We start from the raw sequence: 16,858 nt of genomic DNA on the forward strand, positions 1-16,858 counted from the left end.
GAGCTGGAATCTCAGACGTCCTGGTGACGGCTGGGGCAGGGCCAGTGCCCCTGGGCAGGCGGGGCCCTGAGGCTCCCCTCACGCCCACTTGGCAGTTTCCCCCTGAACAGGATGCCCTGGGCGGGAATAGCCGCACAGTGATGATTGCCCACATCAGCCCAGCCAGCACCTGCTTTGAGGAGTCTCGGACCACACTGCTGTACGCCTACAGGGCCAAGAACATCAAGACCAGCGTGAGGCACGGGCGTTTGGACTTCAGATTTCTAAGTGTGCAGCCAGTGGCATTAAGTACATTCACGTCTTTGTGCAACCATCATCACCATCCATTTCTAGAACTTTCTTGTCCTCCCAAACTGAAGCTCCACACTTTTTTTTTTCTTTTTTTGAGACAGGGTCTGGCTCTGTCATCCAAGCTGGAGTGCAGTGACACCATCACAGCTCACTGCAGCCTTGACTTCCTGGGCTCAAGCCATCCTCCTGCTTCAGCCTCCCAAGCAGCTGGGACTACAGGTGCACACCACCATGCCCAGTTAATTGTTCAATTTTTTTTGTAGAGACAAGATCTCCCTGTGTTGCTCAGGCTGGTCTTGAACTGCTGGGCTCAAGTGATCCTCCTGTCTCAGCCTCCCAAAATGCTGGGATTACAGGTGTGTGAGCCACTGTGCCTGGCCTCTGCACCCAGTAAACCATAACTCCCCACCCCCTACCCAGCCACTGGTACCTGCATTCTACCTTCCGTCTCTATGAATTTGAGGACTTGAAGGACCTCATTGTACATGGGTTTTTTTGTTTGTTTGTTTGTTTTTAGATGGAGTTTCACTCTGTTGCCCAGGCTTGAGTGCAGTGGCACGATCTCTGCTCACTGCAGCCTCCACCTGCTGGGTTCAAGCAATTCTCCTGCCTCAGCCTCCCGAGTAGCTGGGACTACAGGCGTGTGCCACCATGCCTGGCTACCTTTTGTATTTTTAGTGGAGACAGGGTTGCACCATGCTGGCCAGGCTGGTCTCAAATTCCTGACCTTGTGATATGCCTGCCTTGGCCTCCCAAAGTGCTGGGGTTACAGGCGTGAGCCACTGTGCCCAGCCGTAGGTGGATTTTTTTTTTTTTTTTTTTTTTTTTTGAGATGGAGTCTCTGTGTTGCCCAGGCTGGAGTGCAGTGGCGTGATCTCAGCTCACTGCAACCTCTGCCTCCCAGGTTCAAGTGATTCTTCTGCCTCAGCCTGCCAAGTAGTTGGGACTACAGGTGTGCATCACCATGCCCAGCTAATTTTTGTATTTTTTTTTTTTTATTGGAGACGGGGTTTCACTGTGTTGGCCAGGCTGGTCTCAAACTCTTGACCTCAAGTGGTCTACCTGCCTTGGCTTCCCAAAGTGCTGAGATTACAGGCGTGAGCCACCGCACCTGGCCAAGGACCTCATGTAGGTGGAATACACAGTATCTGTCCTGCTGGGACTGGCTTATTTCATTCAGCAGCATGTCCTCGAGGTCCATACATCTTATAGCAACTCTCAGAATTCCCTTCCTTTTTTTTTTTTTTTTTTTTTGAGACGGTCTTGCTGTATTGCCCAGGCTGGAGTGCAGTGGTACAATCATAGCTCACTGCAGCTTCAACCTCCTGGGCTCAAATGATCCTCCTACTTCAGCCTCCCGAGTAGCTGGGACCACAGGTATGAGCCACCACACCTGGCTAAGTTTTAAAATTTTTGTAGAAATGGGGTCTTGTTATGTTGCCCAGGCTGGTCACAAACTCCTGAGCTCAAGTGATCCTCCTGCCTTGGCCTCCCAAAGTACTGAGATTACAGGTGTGAGCCACCATATCTGGCCAATTCCCTTCCTTTTTCAGGCTGAATAGCGTTTACTTGAATTTTATAACAAACATGTGTTTGCATTCTTTCAAACGCATCCTTCGTGGGGAATTTCCCGCCAGGTCTGACTTTGGCTGCGTGTCCTGCCCCCGCTAGGTGAAGCGCAACCTGCTGAACGTCTCCTACCGCATCTCCCAGTACACGGAGGTCATCTCCGACCTGCGCAGGGAGATCGAGCACCTTAAATCAAAAATTGAGAAGCAAGAAAAGGAGAAGAAAAGTGAAGCTGGCATCCGGGACGCCTGAGGTAGGTAGGCCGAGTGGGGCGTGGCGCCCCCTGCAGGCGCAGCAGCACTGTCGCCCTCCCAGGGCTCCCAGGACACGTCCCTGTCCTGGTTACCCCTCCCTGTCTGGGGCCGGGTGCTCGGGCCACTCTGAGCACTTGCACCCAGAGAGCGCTTTGGTGGCCCCGCCCAGGCTTTATTTCCAAGCTGGCCACTACCTCCCTGTGTCCCTGACCCCGGGCTCTAATTCTTCTCTTGTAAATGGGGGTTGGATTCTTTTCTTTTTTTTTTCTTTAGAGACAGGGTTTCGCTGTATTGCCCAGGCTGGAGTGCAGTGATGCAATCATAGCTCACTGCAGCCTCAACCTCCTGGGTTTAAGTGATCTCCCTGCTTCAGCCTCCTGAGTAGGTGGGACTACAGGCATGTTGTCACCACATCCAGCTAACTTTTTTTTTTTTTTTTTTGAGATGGAGTCTCGCTCTGTCACCCAGGCTGGAGTGTGGTGGCATGATTTTGGCTTACTGCAACCTCCACCTCCTGGGTTCAAGTGATTCTCCTGCCTCAGCCTCCCGTTTAGCTGGGATTACAGGCACCTGCCACCACGCCTGGCTAATTTTTGTATTTTTAGTAGAGACAGGGTTTCACCATGTTGGCCAGACTGGTCTGGAACTCCTGACCTCAAGTGATCCACCCGCCTCGGCCTCCCAGCATGCTGGGGTTACAGGCATGAGCTACCGCATCTGGCCTGAAAACCTTGTTTTAATGACGGCAGCGATTCGGTCATCTGGATGCACCGTAATTTATTTTGCCAACCCCAGATTGTTCAACATTTAAGGAAAAGGCAGCTCTTGACTGCTGCCCTCAAGGTCATGGGAACAGACTGGACAAACTGCATGTCCAGGGTGGAGCCATCTACTGGGGCAGGCAGGGAAAACCATTGATTAGCTACTGGGCAACTATTAGGTAGGAACTTACTATGGGAAACAGGAATGATTTTGCTCCATGGAGCTTCCATTCCAGCAGGAAAGACAGATATGAAACATTTTTCACAAAGTGTTACTTAATCATAGATGTGCCGAGCACTGTGAAGGAGAAGGCAGGGTGTCATCAGAGCAGGTGGCACGTGGCCCAGAGCAAGGGTCTGGGAGCATCTCACTGGGAAAGTGAGGTCTGAGCTGAGATGGTTGGCCCAGACTCAACACTATTTGGGTTCCTGAGACTGAAATCCAGGTAGCCTGACCCCAAGCCAGGCAAACAGGGGGTTTAAATTCTTCTAAATCATCTATCCATTTATCCACAAGTCCAACCATCCATCTACCCATCCACCTATTTACACATCTACCCACTCACCCATCGATCCATTTACCCTCTGTTCACCCATCTACCCATCCATCCACCATCCATCCATCCATCCATCCACCCATAGATTCATCCATCCTCATCCATCCATCCATCCACCTATCCATTCATCCATATCCATCCATCCATCCATTTATCCATCCTCATCCAGCCATCCATCCTTTCATCCATCCACCCATCCCCAACCATTCGTCTCCATCCATCCATCCATCTACCCATTCATCTACTCATCCATCTACCCATCCATTCACCATCCATCCATCCATCCATCAATTCACCCATCCATTCTTCCATCCTCGTCCATCCATCCGCCCACCCATTCATCCATATCCATCCATCCATCCATCCATTTATCCATCCTCATCCATCCATCCATCCATCCATCCCTTTCATCCATCCACTCATCCCCAACCATTCATCTCCATCCATCCATCTACCCATTCATCTACTCATTCATCTATCCATCCATTATCCATCCATCCATCCTCCATGCATCTATTCATTTATCCATCCATTCTTTCATACATCCATCCATCCCCAACCATTCATCTCCATCCATCCACCCATTCATCCACTCATCCATGTATCCATCCATCCATCCATGCATCCATCTACCATGCATCTATCCACTCATCCATCCATTCTTCCATCCATCCACCCATTCCTAACCATTCATCTCCATCCATCCATCTACCCATTCATCTACTCATCCATCTATCTATCCATCATCCATCCATCCACCATGCATCTATGCATCCATCCATTCTTCCATCCATCTACCTATCCCCAACCATACATCCTCATCCATCCACCCTCTGTTCATCCACCCACCCACCCATCTGTCCATCCATCATTTACCCATCCATCCATTTATTTATTTATCCATTCATCCCCAACCATTCATACTCATTGATCCATCTACCCTCCAGCCTCCATCTGTCCATCACTATCCATTCATTCTCTCTCTCCATCCATCCACCATCCACTACCCACCCATCCATCTCCATTCACTCATCCATCCATGTGTACTGAGCTGCTCCGTGGGCCAGACACCATCTTGGTGGGCGGGCATGGAGTTCAACCGTGGCTTAGGTGCCACTGCTCCTGGTTCAGCCAGCTCCCTTCCTGCCTGCAGTCCCAAAGCTGTCTCATGACACAGAGGAGGACAGCCACCTACAGATGAACAAGATCCGGGCACAGCTCATCGGGGCCTTCAAGGAGCAGATGGAGATGCGGCGCAGCCTGGTGGAGCTGGAGAACACCAACATCGAACTGCACATGGATGTGTCCCGCCACCTGCTGACCATTGCAGAGTGAGTGTGCCCGCTGGCTCGGCCCTACCTGGACCCCAGCACTGTCCTTCCTAACAGGGCGGGGCCGGCCTGCCAGAGCAGAGGGGCTGCTGCTGGGAGCTCCTTTTGCTGCTGTCCAGCCACCCTCTGCTGCCTGCAGGTTCCTGTTCCTCCCCTGCTCGCCTGCCCCTGTGGCTACGCTGGGCCAGGTAGGAGAGGCTTCCAGATTCCTTTCATCTCTCACACAGGCTGGAGTCCAGAGGCAGCCTGTTAGGTCACCTAGGCCCAACCCCACTATGGGAGGGGAAACAAGCTTAGAGGAGATGTGGGCTTGCCCCGTCCTACGCCAGGGCTTTTCTCTCGTTGCACGTTCACTCCCTGCTCAGACCCACTGAGTGCAGAGTGGCCGTGTGCAGACACTGGCCATGCGATTACCATCCACGCCAGGGTGCATCTGGAGGTGAAAGGAGGCTGTTCACAATACACTAGGCCGGCCGGGCGTGGTGGCTCACGCCTGTAATCCCAGCACTTTGGGAGGCCGAGGTGCGTGGATCACCTGAGGTCAGGAGTTCGAGACCAGCCTTTCCAACACGGTGAAACTCCGTCTCTACTAAAAATACAAAAATTAGCCAGGCATGGTGGTGGGCACCTGTAATCCCAGCTACTCGGGAGGCTGAGGCAGGAAAATTGCTTGAACCTGGGAGGTGGAGGTTGCAGTGAGCCACTGTACTCCAGCCCGGGTGACAGAGCGAGACTCCATCTCAAAAAAAAAAAAAAAAATTTGCCAGGTGCAGTGGCTCACACCTGTAATCCCAGCACTTTCGGAGGCTGAAGCGGGTGGATCACGAGGTCAAGAGATCGAGGCCATCCTGGCGAACATGATGAAACCCCGTCTCTACTAAAAATACAAAAAATTAGCCGGGCATGGTGGCGGGCGCCTGTAGTCCCAGCTACTCCAGAGGCTGAGACAGGAGAATGGCGTGAACCCAGGAGGCAGAGCTTGCAGTGAGCCGAGATTGCACCACTGCACTCCAGCCTGGGCGACAGAGAGGGACTCTGTCTCAAAACAAACAAACAAACAAACAAAAACCAATCACACTGGGACAGTCATGTACCCTGGGACTGCACTGGGCAAACCAGGACCCATGGCCACCATACTTATGGGTGACTTAAAACCTGGTGCTGGCCGGGCGCAGTGGCTCATGCTTGTAATCTCAGCACTTTGGGAGGCTGAGGCGGATGGATCACTTGTGGTCAGCAGTTCAAAACCAGCATGGCCAATATCAGCATAGCCAACATGGTGAAACGCCACCTCTACTAAAAATTAGCTGGGCATGGTGGCGTACACCTGTAATCCCAGCTACTTGGGAGGCTGAGGTGGGAGAATCGCTTGAACCCAGGAGGCAGAGGTTGCAGTAAGCTGAGATCGCGCCATTACACTCCAGCCTGGCGACAGAGGGAGACTCCGTCTAAAAAAAAAAAAAAAAAAAAATCACACTGGGACAATCGTGTCCCCTGGGACTGCCCTGGACAAACCAAGACCCATGGCCACCACGCTTATGGGTGACTTAAAACCTGGTGCTGGCCAGGCATGGTGGCTCACTCCTGTAATCCCAGCACTTTGGGAGGCCAAGGCAGGCGGATCACTTGAGGCCAGGAGTTCAAAACCAGCGTGGCCAACATGGTGAAACTCTGTCTCTACTAAAAATACAAAAAAATTAGCTGGGCGTGGTGGCGGGCGCCTGTAATCCAGCTACTTGGGAGGCTGTGGTGAGAGAATTGCTTGAACCCACGAGGTGGAGGTTGCAGTGAGTCAAGATCACACCACTGTACTCCAGCCTGGGCGACAGAGTGAGACTCCATCTCAAAAACAAAACAAAACAAAGCCTGGTGTTGTAATTTAAGCCCATTTCTTCTCCTTCACCTTCTGCTCCCAATTCTCCCCCAACCATCTTTCTCCTATTCCTCCTTCCTTTCTTTCTTTTATTTATTTATTTATTTAGAGACGGAGTCTCCCTCTGCTGCCCAGGCTGGAGTGCAGTGGCATAAGCTCGGCTCACTGCAACCTCCGCCTCCCGGGTTCAAGTGATTCTCCTGCCTCAGCTTCCCGAGTAGCTGGGATTACAGGTGCCCGCCATCATGCCTGGCTAGTTTTTTGTATTTTTAGTAGAGACGGGGTTTCACCGTGTTAGCCAGGATGGTCTCGATCTCCTGACCTTGTGATCCACCCACCTCGGCCTCCCAAAGTGCTGGGATTAGGTGTGAGCCACTGCGCCTGGCTACTTTTTGTATTTATTTATTTATTTATTTATTTTTGAGATGGAGTCTCGCTCTGTCGCCCAGGCTGGAGTGCAGTGGCATGACTTCGGCTCACTGCAACTTCCGCCTCCCAGGTTGAAGCAATTCTCTGCCTCAGCCTCCCGAGTAGCTGGGATTATAGGCTCCCACCACCACGCCTGGCTAATTTTTGTATTTTCAGTATCAATGAGTCTCGCCATGCTGGCCTTGTGACCCACCTGCCTTGGCCTCCCAAACTGCTGGGATTACAGGTGTGAGCCACCACATCTGGCCTACTTTTTATTTTTTTATTTGATTTTTTTATTTTGAGACGAAGCTTCACTCTGTTGCCCAGGCTGGAGTGCAGTGGTGCAATCTTGGCTCACTGCAGCCTCAACTTCCTGGGTTCAAGCGACCCTCCCACCTCAGCCTCTTGTGTAGCTGGGACTGCAGGAGTGCACCACCACACCTGGCTGGTCTTGAATTCCTGACCTCAAGTGATCCACCTGCCTTGGCCTCCCAAAGTGCTGGGGTTACAGGTGTGAGCCACCAGGCCTAGCCACACACTTGGCTAATCTTTTATTTTTTGTAAAGATGGGGTCTCACTATATTGCCCAGGCTGGTCTTCAACTTCTGGCTTCAAGCAGTCCTCCTGCCTTGGCCTCCCAAAGTGCTGGGATTACAGGAGTGAGCCACCACACCTGGCACATTAGAGGAATTCCAAATAAAAAGAAATGCACTCACCATCTCATCCATTTCCAGCCAAATGTCTGCACTTGCTCCCTTAACTCTCCTGCCACGCAGTTTCCACGGGATCCTTGTAGTTCGATTTGATCGGACACCTCTTTTTATTTTTTATTTCTTTTTTATTTTTGAGACAGAGTCTCACTCTGTCGCCCAGGCTGGAATGCAGTAGCACAGTCTTGGTTCACTGCAACCTCCACCTCCTGGGCTCAAAAGATTTTCATGCCTCAGCCTCCCTAGTAGCTGGAGCTACAGGCATGTACCACCACTCCCGGCTAATTTTTCTGATTGGGCACCTCTTTCACAGAGCCACGGGGCATGTAGTTAATCCTGAGAGCCCCCAGGTGCAGGAGCTTTGTCATCCACGCTTTACTGCGGAGGAAGCCGAGGCTCAGAGAGGATGTATTTACACAGGAGGCGCCCACGGTCACCCAGTGGCATGAGCGGTGCTGGGGCTAGAGGCCGGGCTGGCTGCAGAGTCCCGCGCTTGGTCACTCTGAGCCTGCAGCAGGTGTTTGCTGATTCTTGGGTTTCCTTCCAGCTTTTGGTCATGCTTTAAAAAAATAGAAGAGATCATATAGCTCCATTTATTATTATTTTTTTTTGAGACAGACTCTCGCTCTGTCACCCAGGCTGGAGTGCAGTGGCGCAATCTTGGCTCACTGTAGCCTCTGCCTCTCAGGTTCAAGTGATTCTCATGCCTCAGCCTCCTGAGTATCTGGGATTATAGGCGCTCGCCCCACCATGCCAGGTTAATTTTTTGTGTTTTTAGTGGAGACAGGGTTTTGCCATGTTGGCACAGGCTGGTCTTGAACTCCTGGTCTCAAGTGATCCGCCCACCTCAGCCTCCCAAAGTGCTGGGATTGCAGGCACGAGCCACTGTGTCCAGCCATATAGCTCCATTTTTATGCCCATGTCTGTGCATAAGTCACTTGGGGCCAGGAGGGGCTGTGGAAGTGGAGGTGCCAGGACGCCCAGCCCCCGGCGTGGCTTGCACTCTGACCTCCTCTGTCCTGGCTGTAGCTGGGAGCGGGAGAAGACCCAGCGCCGCACCCACAGGGACAGGGGTGAGCTGGAGAAGGACGAGGAACCGGCGGAGGCTGATGCCGACGGGGATGAGGACGAGGCCTCAGGGCCGCACGAGGTGGCGCTGGCCAAAGAGGAGGTCAACCTGCTGTTAGCTGAGCAGTGGAAGACTGCGGCCCTTAAGGTGGGGGAGTGGGCTGTGTGTGGTCACAGTTACGACGATGATGACCACAGTGATAAGAGTCGCTAACACTTATTAACTGCTGACCCTATGGGCTCTGGGTGAACTTGTTTTTACTTATTTATTGATTTTAGAGATGGGGGTCTCACTATATTGCCCAGGATTCTCTTGAACTCCTGGCCTCAAGCAATCCTCCTGTCTCAGCCTCCCAAGGTGCTGGGATTACAGGCTTGAGCCACTGTACATGGGCTGGCTATTTTTTTTTTTTTTTTTTTTGAGATGGAGTTTCGCTCTTGTTGCCCAGGCTGGAGTGCAATGACTCAATCTCAGCTCACTGCAACCTCCGACTCCTGAGTTCAAGCAATTCTCCAGCCTCAGCCCCCTGAGTAGCTGGGATTACAGATGTTACAGATGCCCGCCACCATGCCCAGCTAATTTTTGTATTTTTTAGTAGAGACGGGGTTCACCATGTTGGCTAGGCTGGTCTCGAACTTCTGACCTCAGGTGATCTGCCTGCCTTGGCCTCCCAAAGTGCTGGGATTACAGGTGTGAGCCACCGCGCCTGGCTGGGCTGGCTATTTTTTAAAAGTTACTTGTAGAGACAGTGTCTCCCTGTGTTGCCCAGGCTGGTCTCGAACTCCTGAGCTCAAGTGATCCTCCTGCCTTGGCCTCCCAGAGTGCTGGGATTACAGGTGTGAGCACCGGGTCCGGCCACTGGGTGAATTTCAGCTCATCCCATGCAGTAGGGCCGATCACGACCATTTTACAGATGAGAAAACTGAGGCTGGGAGAGGTGAGGTAAATTGTCTGGAATCTGCAGGGGGCAGGAGGAACAGCTGGGACTTGACCTGGGTCTGACTCCAAAGCCCGTGTCCCTTCATGTTGGAGTTACAGTGACACCAGGGGCAGCGGGGAGGAGAGAGCAGGGCTGGAGCTCGGTGACCACCGAAGTGGGTTATGAGCAGGGGCGTGGGGTCCACCACACCCCCCGGCCTGCCTTGCCTTCTGTGGATGATGTCTGAATGGCAGCCCCCGGCTTCCATGAGATCCCTCCGGAGTAACCCCCAGAGAGCTGGGGCTTGACGGCTTGCAGCATGATTTCTATCTTGCCTGGTCTGCCCCATTTCTGGTCTTGGGCATATCCTAGGAGGACCAGGGACATGGCCAGAAGGAAGCCCACATCTGAGCTTCCTCTCTGGAGAAGGATGTCTCTTCACGTTTTTGTTTTCCTTCTTTTTTTTTTTTTTTTTTTTCCAATTGGGATGGAGTCTCGCTCTGACGCCCAGGCTCAGGAGTGCAGTGGCACGATCTCGGCTCACTGCAAGCTCCGACTCCCGCGTTCACGCCATTCTCCTGCCTCAGCCTCCCAAGTAGCTGGGACTACAGGCGCCCGCCACCACACCCGGCTAATTTTTTTGTATTTTTAGTAGAGACGGGGTTTCACCGTGTTAGCCAGGATGGTCTCGATCTCCTGACCTCGTGATCCGCCCGCCTCGGCCTCCCAAAGTGCTGGAATTACAGGCGTGAGCCACCGTGCCCGGTCCTTTTTTTTTTTTTTTAAATCGGGACAGAGTCTCACTCTGTCACCCCGGCCTGAAGTGCAGTGACACGATCTCGGCTCATTGCAACCTCTGCCTCCTGGGTTCAAGGGATTCTCCTGCCTCAGCCCCCTGAGTAGCTGGGATTACAGGCATCCACCACCACACCGGCTAACATTTTTGCATTTTTAGTAGAGACAGGGTTTCACCATGTTGGTCAGACTGGTCTGGAACTCCTGACCTCAGGTGATCCACCTGCCTCAGCCTCCCAAAGTGCTGGGATTACAGGCGTGAGCCACCGCGCCCGGCCCACGCTTTTGTTTTCTGAGACTAGCTAGATGTTGATACGAGCTATTTATAGGATAGCTGGTTATGTAACAGTCGCACTCAGAAAAATGACAGAATGGGCGCATGATGGAGACTTTGGGGGAAACGCTGTGGAAGCTGGAGATGGTTTCAGCCCATTAGTTAAGTGTTTGCAGGTGTATTTTTAGGCAAGCGCAGAAAGCGTCGATGATGTCATGTTGTTAAAAGCAGGTGGCATTTATTTCACTTAAAAGCTGTGTAGCCAAGCCAGAAACCTCTTAATATTGTTGCATCTGCCTTCAGCAATTTGGAGATGATGTGATTTCATTTCAAAAGTCTTCTGACCTTTAAAAATTTTTTTAGGCCAGGCGCGGTGGCTCACGCCTGTAATCCCAGCACTTTGGGAGGCCGAGGCAGGTGGATCACTTGAGGTCAGGAGGTTGAGACCAGCCTGGACAACATGGTGAAACCCCATCTCTACTAAAAATACAAAAATTAGCTGGGTGTGGTGGCGCATGCCTGTAATCCCAGCTACTCATGAGACTAAGCCAGGAGAATCACTTGAATCCAGGAGGCAGAGGTTGCAGTGAGTCGAGATCATGCCACTGCACTCCAGCCTGGGTGACAGAGCGAGACTCCATCTCAAAAAAAAATTGTTTTACATGTCTTTTGCTCAAAAAAAAGAAAAAAAAGTAAACAAAAAGTCTTTCCTGAAAAAAAATCAAATAGTATGGAAAAATAAAGTTAAAAAAATATATATATATATATATTTTTTTTTTTGAGATGGAGTCTCGCTCTGTCTTCAGGCTGGAGTGCAGTGGCGTGATCTTGGCTCCACCCGGCTAATTTTTTTGTATTTTTAGTAGAGACAGGGTTTCACCATGTTAGCCAGGGTGGTTTCGATCTCCTGACCTCATGATCCGCCCATCTTGGCCTCCTAAAGTGCTGGGATTACAGGCGTGAGCTACCGCGCCTGGCCAAAAAAAAAAAAAAAAAAAAAAATATATATATATATATATATATATATATATATATATTTTTTTTTTTTTTTTTTTTTTTGAGGCAGAGTCTCACTCTGTCACCCAGGCTGGAGTGCAGTGGCGCGATCTCGGCTCACTGCAAGCTCCGCCTCCCAGGTTCACACCATTCTCCTGCCTCAGCCTCCCGAGTAGCTGGGACTACAGGCGCCCACCACAACGCCCGGCTAATTTTTTGTATTTTTAGTAAAGACTGGGTTTCCCATGTTAGCCAGGATGGTCTTGATCTCCTGACTTCGTGATCCACCTGCGTCAGCCTCTCAAAGTGCTGGGATTACAGGTGTGAGCCACCGTGCCCAGCCAAAAAAAATATTTTTTATATCTTTTGCTCAAACCCAAAATGGACATTGACAAGATAGCATTAGCTTTAGAGCCAAATATAGATATTAATATGTAACATGGCCTGCAAAGGATGAGTTTGCTTATTAATTAGTTAATAACTGATCAAAAACAAATCAATGGGGCTTTTTTGTTTTGTTTTGTTTTTTTGAGACGGTCTCGCTCTGTTTCCCAGGCTAGAGTGCAGTGGCACGATATTGGCTCACTGCAACCTCTGCCTCCTGGGTTCAAGAAATTCTCCTGCCTCAGCCTCCTAAGTAGCTGGGACTACATGGGCCCACCAGCACACCCAGTTAATTTTTTTTTGTATTTTTAGTAGAGACAAGGTTTCACCATGTTGACCAGGCTGGTTTTGAACTCCTGACCTCAGGTGATCCTTTTGCCTCTTTGTTTCTCTCTCTCTCTCTCTCTTTCTCTTTCTTTCTTTCACACAGGGACTTGCTCTGTCACCCAGGCTACAGTGCAGTGCTGCAATCATACCTCACTGCAGCCTCGACCTCCTGGGCTCAAGCGATCCTCCCACCTCAGCCTCCCAAGTAGCTGGGACCACAGACACATGCCACCATGCCCAGCTAATTTTTTTTGTATTTTTTGTAGAGACGGGGGTCTTGCCATGTTGCCCAGACTGGTCTCGAACGCCTGGGCTCAAGCAATCTGCCTGCCTCAACCTCCCAAAGTGTTAGGATTATAGGCCTGAGCCACCGCGCCAGGCCAGCGCTGGTTTTCTGTAACAGGGGAAAGGTGGCTGGGAGCCTGTATTGTCATTTCCGTGGGAAGAAAGAGCTGAGGCAGGATAAACGGGCTTAGGGTTGGCTGTTAGGGTAATTTCAGCAAGCTCTGGGGCCTGGGGGCTGTCCCTCGTTATCTGGTACCTGGCCCTGGGTGACTAGGACAAGCAGGAGGGGCAGTCCCTCCAAGGTCAAGGTTCCAGATGTCAAAGCATCGGAAGGCAGAGGGCATTAGCAGCACATGCTCAGAGCCAATCACCTGCTTGGTTTCCTGAGTGCTATAAACGGGGGCCATAAGAAGAAGCAGACGTGTCCGCATCCTCCCCGAGCTCTGGGTTTCCCTGCAGGCCAGGCTGGAGCAACGCCTGGTCCACGCCAAGAGGAAGGCCTCACAGATGGAGAGGCTGCTGCCCAGGCGGGTCACCAGCGAGGACCATCGGGAGGTGCTGCGGCTGCTGTGCAGGGCGCACGAGCTGGAGGTGGAGAACACGGAGCTGCAGGCCGACAACCTGTGCCGCAAGAACCTGCTGTGCCAGAAGGACTTTGTGATCCAGCGCTACCACCAGCACCGGCTGCTGTGTCAGCAGCTGATCCAGGAGCAGCGGCGGCTGATCCAGGGTGAGGTCCGCCCGGCCGCGGACGCTGGGCTTCTGCATTGTTTTTTTCTGGGAAGAGCAGGCTGTACATGCAGGTAAAAAAAATAAAATCGGAGCCGGGCATGGTGGCTTACGCCTATAATCCCAGCGCTTTGGGAGGCCGAGGCAGGTGGATCACCTGAGGTCAGGAGTTCGAGACCAGCCTGATCAACATGGTGAAACCTCATCTCTACTAAAGAAAAAAGTACAAAAAAGTTAGCTGAGTGTGGTGGTGGGTGCCTGTAGTTCCAGCTACTCAGGAGGCTGAGACAGGAGAATTGCCTGAATCCGGGAGGCGGAGGTTTCAATGACCCGAGATTGTGCCACTGTACTCCAGCCTGGGTGACAGAGTGAGACTCTGTCTCAAAAAAAAAAAAGAATAACACTTTCTACCAAGTGCTGTTGTTTTGCCTGCACATGTGGTGGGTGGGTGTGTCAGGTCCTGTCCTCTGAGCATGTGGCGGGGTGGGGTGTGCCTGGCCCTGTCCTCATCTTTGGTGTTGTGGCTCCTGCAGACAGTGGCCTCCTGGTGCTAGAGCCCCTGGAGAAGCGGTTCCGCCTGTATTCCCAGGAGCTGGGTGAAGGCGCGCTGACCCACCTGCTGCTGCTGCACTCGGTCATGTCCAGCTCCCTCCGAGTGAGTCCCACACACCAACCCCCGCCTACGCCCGCCTCGGGCTGTGGCCAGGAGTCAGCACTATCCCACCCTGCTCGGCCCTGGGCAGGACACCCACAGGCCAGCTGCCTGGAGCCAGAGCAGCGGGGCAGGGGACAAGGCAGCCTCGGGCTGGGCATTCAGGCTTGGGAGAGGGAGGCAGATCCAGGTGAGCTGGGGTGGGCCTGGGCACTGCTCATATGTGTGAGTCTGAGTTGCTGTCAGTCTCCCATGACACCTGCAATCCTGAGCTGCTGCCAAAGATTCTACGTGGGAGATTGCAGGCATGAGCCACCGTGCCTGGCCTCCTCTGTCGCCCAGGCTGGAGTGCAGTGGCACGATCTCGGCTCACTGCAACCTCCGCCTCCCAGGTTCATGCCATTCTCCTGCCTCAGCCTCCCCAGTAGCTGGAACTACAGGCGCCCGCCACCACGCCTGGCTATTTTTTTTGTATTTTTAGTAGAGACGGGGTTTTATGGTGTTAGCCAGGATGGTCTCAATCTCCTGACCCCCGTGATCCACCAGCCTCAGCCTCCCAAAGTGCCGGGATTACAGGTGTGAGCCGCCGCGCCTGGTCCTCTGTCTTTCTTTATTGTTCATGACTTTAGCACTTGAAGAGCACTGGTCAGTTACTTTGTAGAATTTCCCTGTTTGGGGTTTGCTGATGTGATGCTTTCTCATGATTAGATTCAGATTATGCATTTTTGGCAAGAAAACCGCAGAAGCAATGTTGTATATCAGAGGCTCACATGGTTGATTTGTCTTATTGCTGGAGGTTAACTGGGGCCTTGGTTAAGGTGGTGGCTGCCAGTTTCTCCATTTCACTATTCTCCTTTTGTCGTCAATGAGGATCTTGTGGGGAATACGCTGAGACTTTGCAAACATCCTGCATCTCTCATTCTGTTGTGCATGTAACGTAACGTAATTTTATATTTATTTTTATTATTTTTATTTTATATTTTATTTTATTTTTTATTTTTTGAGAAGGAGTCTCGCTCTTTCACCCAGGCTGGAGTGCAGTGGCGCGATCTCGGCTCACTGCAGGCTCCGCCCCCCAGGGTTCACGCCATTCTCCTGCCTCAGCCTCCCGCGTGGCTGGGACTACAGGCACCCGCCACTTCGCCCGGCTAATTTTTTGTATTTTTAGTAGAGATGGGGTTTCACCGTGTTAGCCAGGATGGTCTCCATCTCCTGACCTTGTGATCCGCCCACCTCGGCCTCCCAAAGTGCTGGGATTACAGGCGTGAGCCACCGCGCCCGGCTCCTTTATTTTTTATTTTATTTTATTTGACAAGGTCTCACTCTGGTGCCCAGGCTGGAGTGCAGTGATGTGATCTTGGCTCACTGCAGCCTCAACCTCCTGGGCTCAAGCCATCCTCCCATCTCAGCCTCCCAAGTAGCTGGACCCACTGGTGTACACCACCACACCCAGCTAATTACAAACAATTTTTGTTGTAGAGACAGAGTCTCACTCTGTTGCCCAGGCTGGCCTCAAACACCTGGCCTCAAGCGATCCCCCACCTTGGCCTCCTAAAGTGCTCGGATTACAGGCGTGAGCCACTGCACCTGACACCATGCATGCATTTTCATCCCTATCAGTGGGTCTCTCTGGGAACATGCAGTGTCAACCTTAGCTGATGCTGTACCCCCACACCCTGCTCATCCTTAGCATGAACTCCATGAGTGCATCTGCTGGGTGCAGAAGTCTCTTCAGAATTCTTGCCAGTTGCCGGGCGTGGTGACTCACACCTGTAATCCCAGCACTTTGGGAGGCCGAGGTGGGCGGATCACCTGAGATCAGGAGTTCAAGACCAGCCTGACCAACGTGGAGAAACCCCGTCTCTACTAAAAATACAACATTTAGCCGGGCATGGTGGTACACATCTGTAATCCCAGCTATTCGGGAGGCTGAGGCAGAAGAATTGCTTGAACCTGGGAGGCAGAGGTTGCAGTGAGCCGAGATCGTGCCACTGCACTCCAGCCTGGGTGACAAGAGTGAAACTCTGTCTCAAAAAAAAAAAAAAAAATTCTTGCCAGCATTACCCTCCTCAGGCCTGCACCATCTTACACACCTATCACAATGCGTCATGTCCCCACCTGCTTCTCGCTCCAGGGTTACATTTATCTCTGTCAGTGTGGGCAATGTGATGAGAATTTCTTGGTGTCTAGATGCTCTGGCGTAAGCATCTCTCTCTTCATGACTGACTTTTTTTTTTTTTTTTTTTTTTTGCTGAGACAGAGCCTTGCTCTGTTGCCCAGGCTGGAGTACAGTGGTGCAATCTCACGTCACAGCAACCTCCGCCTCCTGGCTTCAAGCAATTCTTGTGCCTCAGCCTCCTGAGTAGCTGGGATTACTGGTGTGTGCCACCACACCCAGCTAATTTTTGTATTTTTAGTAGAGACTGGGTTTCGCCATGTTGGCAGGACTGATCTCTAAGTCCTAGCCTGAAGTAATCACCGCCTTGGCCTCCCAAAGTGCTGAGATTACAGGTGTGAGCCACTGCACCTGGCCATGATTGACTTCTAATTAGACTGAATTCATACATGTCTTTCACTGAATGGTGCATTTTTTCTTTTTGGCCTCGGGTGGGAACTACGTGTCTTAGGTTTCCAAACCCAGGCCCACCCTGGTCCCCTCCCCAAATGTGAC

At 51.8% G+C, this 16,858-nt stretch overlaps 1 protein-coding gene across 1 annotated transcript in view; it reads left to right on the forward strand.

Annotated features, from left to right (window-relative positions):
* LOC112131295 (kinesin-like protein KIF19) overlaps positions 1-16,858 on the forward strand; it is a 38,233-nt gene that overhangs the window by 19,499 nt on the left and 1,876 nt on the right. The window contains exons 8-13 of the mRNA XM_054545627.1: positions 111-233; positions 1,963-2,086; positions 4,586-4,763; positions 8,787-8,973; positions 13,266-13,536; positions 14,069-14,190. Of these exons, the coding sequence (XP_054401602.1) occupies positions 111-233; positions 1,963-2,086; positions 4,586-4,763; positions 8,787-8,973; positions 13,266-13,536; positions 14,069-14,190 (1,005 nt within the window). The remainder of the gene's footprint in view (positions 1-110; positions 234-1,962; positions 2,087-4,585; positions 4,764-8,786; positions 8,974-13,265; positions 13,537-14,068; positions 14,191-16,858) is intronic.

The sequence above is a fragment of the Pongo abelii genome, chromosome 6, assembly GCF_028885655.2.
Source record: "Pongo abelii isolate AG06213 chromosome 6, NHGRI_mPonAbe1-v2.0_pri, whole genome shotgun sequence".
Classification (NCBI taxonomy): Eukaryota; Metazoa; Chordata; class Mammalia; order Primates; family Hominidae; genus Pongo; species Pongo abelii.